Source organism: Gavialis gangeticus, unplaced genomic scaffold (assembly GCF_001723915.1).
Source record: "Gavialis gangeticus isolate Ggan-Ray unplaced genomic scaffold, GavGan_comp1, whole genome shotgun sequence".
NCBI classification, from domain to species: domain Eukaryota; kingdom Metazoa; phylum Chordata; order Crocodylia; family Gavialidae; genus Gavialis; species Gavialis gangeticus.
Window position 1 is genome coordinate 184,952,713 of NW_017728992.1, and position 9,714 is coordinate 184,962,426.

The window sequence follows — 9,714 nt, forward strand, 5'->3', positions numbered from 1 at the left end:
GACGTTGTCGGTGGTGAGACGACCCCCGCCGGTAACAAACAGTTTGTTCTTGATCACAGCAGCTCCATGATGCATCCGCCTGTCCTTCATGTCTGCACATTTCATAAACTTGTTGGCCTTTGTATCATAAGCAATTATTCTCCGTGTATATCCTGGATGGGACAGATGAATAGGAGTTATAGTCTATATCCAACAGAAGCAATTCCTCCAGGATCGTTATGCATCTTGTATAGGACTCCTATACCTGGGAGGTGAGAACTTGCCACAGATTAACCTCCTTCCCTGCCTGAGTCCACACACTGGCTCCCATCCTCACAATATTTGAGTGCTGCTGAATGCTATAAAACACCCGGAGATGCAGACAGAAGGTAGCATTTGCTGTACTAGATCAGACGGTTGATCTTTACAGGTTATACTTGCAGTTTTTTTGCCTAGGGTTTTCAAATCTCTGGGGTATTTCTCCCAGCTGAAATCGGATCAGAGGGACATCTTTTGAAGCATTGGAGAAAAATCTTAGCGTGGTTCCCTGCCTATAGGGGGCTTACCTTGTATAGGGAGGTGCTTTGCTTGAGAGGGACAAGTTTCCACCACATCAGTCCCCTGGTGGCAGGGAAAAGGGGATGAAGTTTGTCTTGCCAACCCGTGAACAGGTGGCAGGTGGGTCAGCTCCCTAGTTCTGTAGATCCTTTGAGGTAAGTGCTGGAGCCCAGGCACCTGGAGCACGTTTTCTCTATTCTACCTGAGAGGAACGCAGCCTACCCCCCACCCCGACAGCACAATTTCATTAGGGTATTGCCACTGGTGGCTCCCCTAGGTGGTTACTGTTCCAGGTGCTGTCGGTCAGCAGGGGTTTCCATGGCACAGTGGATGGGTTAGTACTGATAAGGCTGGTAGCTTTCTAGTCCCTTTGGGTTAAGCAGAGGGTGCCCAGTGGCCTGGAGTCTTTTTCTCATGGGTAGTTTATTATGTGCTTGGCAGCTGGCTTAAAAAACAAAAAGAAATCTTTGGCTAGAATTGTAAAGACAGCTAAATGCCTTGCAAGCAACATGACAGGGCAAAGCAACTGGCTTATTCCTCCTCCCAGTTTCCTTCCCTTGCACACCGTTTGTGGCCTCTGTCCACAGACCACCAAGACATCTTGCTATACTGACATTTGAGTGACAGCATCTCAAAGCTTCCTTACGCAGGGCACGTTCAAAGATTGGTCATGGACTCGCGCACTATGAACTCCTGGTAAGGACCCATTTCTGTTCTCACATGTGCAAAGGATCTCGTTAACATCAGTTAGGATTTGGGTTCAAGCCGTGTATATGTAGAAATTTCATGGTGGACTTTGGTCTAAAGGATTCCCTTTTCACTGATCAGCGATGAACATTTGGCCAACGTGTAGGCAAAACTGCTAGTAAACGAAGCTTGCATGAAATAAATCTGCTCTAAAGCAAAATGAAACATGTTTAAAGACCAAAAGGTCTTGACAGACTTTTCTAGTACCTCTATCTAATTGTCCATCTTATTTAGACATAGACCTAAACTAAGAAATGAGAAGCTTTGAATGTGTAAGGAAGGAGCTTGTGCTCCAATTTAGATCTGACCCTCCCGCTTGTAGTCTCAGCTTGGGTCAGGACTAATGTCCTCTACCTTCTACCTCCACGTCAGTATATTTCTGATCTTGTGAGAACAGGTGATCTCACCAGGTGTTTTGCCATTTGTAGCTGAAGTCTCATGAGCTTTTACTCCCATGACATTAGCACCCGACGCCCAGCCCTCCCTCTGATTCTTTCAGATTTGGATCTTGGTGCACTTAGGGAAACTGCCAACAGAAATTCAAGTGAGTGCACAAGAGAGAAAAATGAAGATCCTTTGTAAGTAAAAACAAAGCCCCCTGTTGTTCAGGCCAATCAGTTCTCCTTTGTTTTGAAATCAGCTGTAATGCAAGGCAGACTTGAAGTGCAGTGAATGCTATATGAAAAAAAATGTTATGATTGTTTTGTAAGTTCAATCATCGATCAACCACAAACATTTGGCCAACATTTTGGCATTGCTAGTAAATAAAGCCTGCATGCGGTAAATTTCTCTGCTTTAAAGCAAAATAAAATGTGTTTAAAATTAGCTTGGATTTATTATCAAAAACCCACAAAAATCCAAACGACTGACACTCCTCAGCAGAGTACTTGGACCAACATGAGGCTTTGGATAGATATGTTTCAAGATAAAATATGTTGCCCTTTTCCTCTGTGATCTAGTAGCAAGGTGAGCTGCCTTGCTTGCTTCCCTGAGAGCTCAACCCTGAACTGTTCACTCAAGCTCAGGATGCTGGCTCCCTTACTCATGTTGCAGATAGGCCCAAGCAGGGAAGGGTGGTTCAGTGGTTAGGAGCTGGAAGATCCACGTTCAATGTCCTATTTTGTTACAGATTTTCTTTGTGAACATGGACACATTCCTTTGCCTCCCTGGATCTTAGATCCCTATATATAAAATAGCGAGGTGCTCAGATGTTCCACTGATGCGGACGCTCAGAGTACTAGAGATAGACAGAATGGGACGCATAAATAAGGAAGAAGAAACTGGCCTCAGTGTTGTGTTTGGGGAACTGCAGTTCCCCACATGTCTTTAAATGCTAATTACTGGGAACTTAACATCTTTCAGGAAAGAGGAGAAAAGCGTCAGCTTTAAATGTCTGCTTTACATAGTAGTACAGGGAATACATTTTGAGTCCAAGGAGCACCCTGCTTCCTGAGCATTCGCACTGAGATCAATGAAGTGAAGTACAGTGCAGCAGCTCAGCATGGGAGTTGCAAAACCAAACTGATTTGTTTCTATAAAACCTCACGTTGCTGAGTTCCCTTGCTGTCTAGCCCTGATAAGGGGTATCCTCCAGCTGCATCAACTCAAGGGTAGAACAAGGAAGGAATTGGCATCTCATTTCTTTTCTGATTTCCTTCATTTTCTGTGAGAGAAGTAGCCTGCATTTGCCTGTCCCCAGATTGGCTCCCTCTGGACCAGCTGGCAGGCTGGGAGCAGGGGCAAAGCTGGGATTCTGCTTGTTCCTTCTCTTTATCTACCCACATGTCTGAGAAGGTAGCAGCAGCCCCATGATGTCTCCTATCTCCCTCATGCTCTGGCTACAAAGGCTGTGGTACGCACATGGGAGCTGCAGGCCAGTAGTCGTGTAATTGAGGGGGGTGAGCCAGTCAGCAGTTTCAAAATTTTTTGCTGGTGCCCCAGCTTCTGGTTCAGTTGAATACCTGTGTGGCTTGCAATACTTACCATAAATATCGTAATGCCTAATTTGGCAACCACTGCCCATAAGGAGTGGCTGACAGTATTGTCCAGTTTCACTAACCCCCACTCTCACTGTCTGGTCAGGTTGGTGATACCGCTTAACTGGGAATGTGTTGAACAGACATAATGGGCGCTGACAGATGTGACATTTGTTACACCTTCAGCCCCCTGAAAGTGCTCTACAGCTGTGCCCTGACAGTGCTTGATCGCAGGGCAAATTAACCCTCATTTAATGAGGGTTCAGATGAAGGCGCTCCAAAAGGGAGTGCCTTCATTAACTTCTGTCAACAGCCCAGCCCCGCTCCCAGTGCTGTCTGCAGGATTGGAGGGGAGAGGAAGGAGGGGAAGGGAGCTCTAGGCTGGGGTTTGCCTAGCCTGAGCTGAGGTGGATGGATTGGAGCCCTCTGCGTTGTGCCCCCCTCAAGCTTTCCCCCGTCCCCAGCTAAGGCTGGTCAAACCCCAGCCCAAAGCTCCTTCCCTTCCCTTCCCTTCTCCCCTTCCCATCCTGCAGACAGCACTGGAGCTGGGAGTGGGGGCAGTGCTCAGGGAGAGAAGTTGCAGGCAGGCAGCCTCTCTGCTGGATCAGCTCCAAAGTGGAGCTCTTTCCTCCCCCCACCCCACCAAACAGTGAACATCTGTTGGGTTTATGGGGAGTTGCTCTAAATCATAGCACTTTCTGTGAAGCACCATGAGGTAGAACAGGGATCTGTCAGTGCCCAAGGAAACCCTTAATCAATGAGTATGTCAAATCCTGCAGGAGCCAGGCTTCTGCAAATGACAGAGGTGGCCTAATAACTTTTACCTCCAACGATAATAATCTGGTCTCCAATCACCACTGCAGGTGCACAGACATTCTTCACTATTCTGGTCTCCATTCTAAACCACATGTTCCTGGATACATGGTAAACCTGGAAAATAAACAGAGATACACAGCAGATGATTGCAGCTACAGGGGAAGTTATGTTTTTGTTTGGTTTTGTTTGTTAACATATGTGAGAACAGACCAGAGGGTTGATTTCCTAGAAAATGAAGATTTTTTTCCACACTTTTTTCCCTAATATGTCCACTCTGAGAACAACACAATTGTTAAACCTTGTAAACACAAGGATGTTTGTGCACAGTTAGCTAGGGTGTGGATTTGCTTAAGTGCATAAGCTACTCCACATTTCCTCCCCTTGTGGACACTCTCTGGATATAGATATGCTAAAAATTTATCTTACAGATATAGAGGGCAAAGCTTTTTCTCTCCATCAGCTGCCACATGGCAACTGTCAGTTTGTATGGTCCTACAGCAGAGTAAATAAAAGGGGACTAATGATAATTTACTTCTTTCATTGAGGGCTTAGTTATGACAGATTAGCTTGTGCTGACTGCAGGGCTAATTTGTGCATGCAGTTAGTTACTGAGGAGCAGAGACCACATGGTAAAGCTCCCACCCTCTTTTAGCCTGTAGTAAATTGTTCGTATGTCCATACCATTACAAGGTTGCAGCGTACTCCCTTTTCATGCCCGTGCTTACTGCACAATACTTTTCCTATGTAGTCAGTTGTTTTGGTCCACCTGTGTCTAGATGGCCCATCTGGCTAACATGGTAAGGCACACCAGCTTCAGAGCCAAGAGTGCACAAGGCAGTGATGTGCCCAGATAACTAGATAGGTCATTGATAGCCGCGTTTACTGAAGGCAGCCTGTGGGTTGAACCTGGAGTCACATTTGTGCTCATGCCTCTGGAGCTGTAGCAAGATGCTTTAATTGCTCTGCCACTGAATCTCTTCCTCCTGTGTGGACAAGCCCTTATTTTATGTAGATTTGCTGACAGCCACCTTGTTAAGCCAAATACTGTATTCATATTGGTGCCTGGTACAGGTCAGGCTGGCATAGATAATAGATAACGGGATTTTGACTCATTAATCTCTATGTCACCAATTTAAATGTAGCCCTTGTTGTTATTGATAGAAACCTATCGCTAGAAGATAGCTGTTTGGTGGCTGATATTTGGTCTTTTGGACATCTCTGAATATATGGACAATATTTCTTTCTGCTAGTAACTAGATAACATCCCTATGGTAAATACAACATTTGTTCATACAGTGGTGATCATAGCCACCATCAAGAACTGAAATAGGGGCCTTCAGAGTTAAAGGATCAGGCTGTCTTCAGGAAGCTATAATGGATTTGCATCCTCTGTGGTTTGGAAGCAGTGTGGGATTCATAACCTGTACAGACCAGTTACACTTACATGGAAAAGTATTAAGAGCATGCTACTAATACATCATATATGAAACACATCTTTACTTATTAAAGCAGTTTAAGAATTGGCAGTAAGGCTGATGGCCAGTATCATGTGTCCAATAGGGGTGTGAGAAGTGGGCCCTATTCAATTCGGGTTTGGCCCAAATCGGGGACAGTGATTCAATTTGATGCTGATTCAGAGAATCAGTGAATCAGACATAGACGCAGCTTTAAATGTTTTTTCTACATACCTTGAGGTACCAGTGTGGCTCATGAGTGCTATGATGCTGGGGCACAAGCTTGGTGGTGAACCCGGAAGCAGACTGGAAGTACTTCTGGTACACTTGTGGGTCCAATCGGGAGCATGCTTGGGGCCCCCCGGCAACACCCGGCTCGGCAATCGGCTGGGGGGGATCCTAGGTGCCCCCCCAAAACCCAGGAGGCACCAGTCACCAAGCCAGGGCAGCGCGGGGTGGCCCCCCCTGCATGTTACCTGGCTTCTGGTCCGCTTCCAGGTCTGCTGCTGAGCACACAGGGGAGCCCCCCGTGCTTCTGTGGGATGCTCCATCTGCCCCAGCATTGGAGCATTCACGAGCCACCTGGTACCTAGAGGTACGTAGAAAAAACATTTAAAGCTGTGTCTATCTCCAAATCTTTCTGAATCTCTCTAGATTGATTCAGAGGGTTCTGATTTGATTCGGAGAGATTAAATGGTCCTATGATGCAATTTGGATTCAGAGATTTGGCCACCGAATCGGGCCGAATCTCCCCGAATTGAATCAGAGACCAAAGCTTCATACAGCCCTAGTATCCAACTGGCAATCTGCAGGCCATCAACAAGGACCACAGTTTTAGAACCAATGGCTGGTGTAAAATGAACTGATGATTTAAGTCCTTGGTCCCACTGAGTAGGAAATCAGTCATAATAACCACCATCACAAAGAGAGCCTTTGCTGATAATGTCAGTGGAGAGACCATTGACTGAGTCCTTGATTCAACCAGATACTTAGACACAGTCCTAACAAGAACCACTGACTTCAAATGCATGCACATATTAGGCATGTGGCTTAGCATCTATTTGTAAGACCACTATATGACGTCTTTCTAAAGCAATAAAATCAGTCAAGGCTAAGCCCTCACTTGGCTTAACTTAGACTTTTGAAGAAACCGGTGGGAGTTTGCCTGGGAAAGGATGGAATAAAACTTAAGGAAGGCTCTTAGGGACAATAATAAAGGTTTGTTCTGGAAATAAAAAAGGAACTTAAATACCATTTTCCTTCATATAGGACACCCTTGAATGAGCATTTCCAGCTTATCATGTGTTTCTTGCCTTCTACTGCATGAGACAGAAGATAATTTCGTTCAACATTGGGCTTTGATTTCATCAGCAAGTTTTGGGTGAGACGCACTGAATATGTTCAAGAAAATGAGATGGGCAGGTCAAGGAGTTACCTGTATTAGCCGGACTGGGTTTTGCATGATGTCTTCCCCTCCAAAGAGATAAATTCTTTGCTCTTTAGCAGCTACCGCAGGGTGAAGGACAGCGACAGGCATGTTTGCCATGTTCTCACAGGAGTTATAAATACTGTCATACCTCTCTACAGAATTCAGAATTTCTTGGTTCTCTCCAATTCCTCCAAATGAGAAGATATAATTTTTATAGGCTATGCTCCTGTGGGAGTAACGTGGAATTAGCATAGGTTCAACTAACCTCCACTGATTTAGTTTGAGGGAGAAAATATAAATGTTATCACTGATTGGGCTTCTATTGTCATTAATGGGTCTCCCTCCTAGCACATAAATATTGCTGTGCAGACTCACTGAGGATGCTTTGTAAAGGCGCGCAGGAAGTTTGGCAAGGCTAAGCCATTGACTGGTCTTCTCATCATATAGTAGGACATCTCTGGTTGTCTGCTGGTTGTCCTTCCTGCCACCAATGAGGATGAGGAATTCTTGGTATGAATACCTACGAGGAACATGCCACAGAGGTTTGATGTCAGGAGCACTAGTGCTATACAAAGAAAACATCTGTCTTCTGGCTGACTCTAGGATGTTCCTGCAAGTGGGTGAAGACTGAATGAGGGAATCGTTGGCAATGAAGTGGAAGAGGAAGGTTGGGTGGACGTACTGGAGCCGGACCTTTCTGAACAAGTCGTGGATGTAACCCTGTCGGGCCTGGAGATCATGCCGGATCCAGATCATCAATGTTTCAAAAACCTGTTCTTCCTCACCACAGAGCTCATCATCTCCAAGGTAGTCAATCAGTTCAAATGCACAAAGCTCTTTCAGGTCCTCAGAAGAGGCTACGTCAGGAAAGTATTTCAGTGCCATTGCCTTGGCTTTCGTATTGAGATTTTGGCAGTTCAAGATTTTGGAAAGCCTGATCATGCTCAGGCAGTTATCAGGAGTCAACTTGTCTTGGAGGTACAAAGAGCAGGCCTCGAACAATTTAACGTACTGCAGCATGGAAGAAGCCTCAAATAGGTACAAAACATTGTCAGCTGTGATAAGAATCTCCCCAGTGTAAACATAGAGGATAATCTGATATAAAATATTGGAGTCAATGCCTTTCAGGTCAACTTTTGCTTGGTGACTCTCTTTAAAGTTGTTGCAGAACATCGCCTTGAAGTACGGACTGCTTGAAGCAAGGACATTCCTGTGGCAAGGGATTTCAAAGCCATCAGTGCACAGCGTGACGTCAGTCAGCATCGCGTTCTGCCTTAGAGCATTGAGCTGCCTCAGCAACTCTGAGGAGAAATCGTGGTCTTTGAAGAGAAATCCCTCTGCAGAGCCCTTCTCCATGGTCAAACAGGATAGATGTGAATGCTGGACTAGGCAGGGATAGTACAGTCTTAGCAGCTGCTATATAAATGTCTGCTCCGAAGTGCCCGGGGATCAGGACTTTGGTTACTCTAAATATCCTTCCTCTGTCTGCACATCAAATTGGGAACGCTAGGTAAGCACAGTGGGAAAGGACTAAAGAGCCTAAGAGGTCACTTAAAACCCTTTTTTTCAAGTTTATCAGATGGGTTAGAGCTCTGAAGTCAGCTTCTTCTATTAGCCTGATGAAAAGCAAAAGCATTAACGTTATCTTGCTGATTTGCAGAGAAAGCTAGAAGTCCGAAGCAAACGATTTGTTCATTTCAATCACATCTAATAAACTTGCTTAGCCACTTATTCACGATTTGGAAGTATTCACAGTTTAGTAGCTTATGTCTCTCTCCCTCAGCGTTAGTCATGCCCAAAGAATGTAAATCTGGCAGAGCTAAACTCTGCAGCAGGACAAGCTAAACCCGAGAGACTGGGAATCTGCTTTAAAATGGCTATTTACTAACTCTGCTTAGCGGCTGCTTCTTTATATTAATCAGACACACAATGACTAAATGATGTACAAGGCAGAACAATAAGGCGGCTATCAATTTGCATGACTACCCAGCTGCTCAACCTGCAGGGAAATCGCGTGGTAGAAATGTTTACCTTAGGTTGTCCTTCCCTGCATTCACTCACTCTATGGCGTTTAGTCTCTGCTGAGATTTTCCATAGCTAGTGCCTGAGTAAAAGCTACAAACTCACAAGACGTTCCTTTCAGTAGGTAAGTGATTCATGGAGGGTGATTTCTGGATTTGTTTATTCTGAAGGTACTTTTGCTGCTTGCGGGAGCTCTGTGAACGAGCCGGTCAGCAGCGCGGCATTGTCCGCATTCCAGGGCTAAGAATAGTTGCGGGTGGACTTCGCGCTGTTATCACATGTGACTTTGCAGTCGCCTTTTGCAACAACCTGGACAGTACAGAGCATGCCCAACTGCTGTTTTTCTGGCAAATGTTTATGTACAATAAATAGACACCGAGATGAAAGTTGACTTATAAACGTCCCGCCTGTCTCTCTGAAAACAGCCACAAGGCCCTGTCCTAAAGTGCTTGGGAATTCTAGAAGGCTGTAAACAGCCTGAAATGTTTAGTGTTCGGTCATGCACTGTTGGGTATTTTCACTCGAAGGGAGGAGAAAACAGGGGCAGTAAGGCTAGGGACAGACATTACACATAAACCAGTTTAAGTGATCAGAAACTGGTTTAAACCTGTAACAGAATAGACGTTCAGTGCACATAAACCAGGTGCAAAGTGGCTGAAAGGGGTTTGAGATAAACCTGGTTGAATGTAGCATCAGACAGAACTGGTTGAACTCAGCCCAGTTTATGCAATGT

General features: G+C 45.3%; 1 protein-coding gene across 1 annotated transcript in view; it reads right to left on the reverse strand.

Annotated features, from left to right (window-relative positions):
• Nucleotides 1-9,292, reverse strand: part of KLHL38 (kelch like family member 38) — a 16,124-nt gene extending 6,832 nt beyond the window's left edge. Inside the window, exons 1-2 of the mRNA XM_019528127.1 lie at nt 6,966-9,292; nt 4,085-4,190 (exon numbers count right to left, since the gene is read on the reverse strand). Of these exons, the coding sequence (XP_019383672.1) occupies nt 4,085-4,190; nt 6,966-8,315 (1,456 nt within the window). The 5' untranslated portion in view covers nt 8,316-9,292. The remainder of the gene's footprint in view (nt 1-4,084; nt 4,191-6,965) is intronic.
• Between the last annotated feature and the right edge of the window lie 422 nt (nt 9,293-9,714).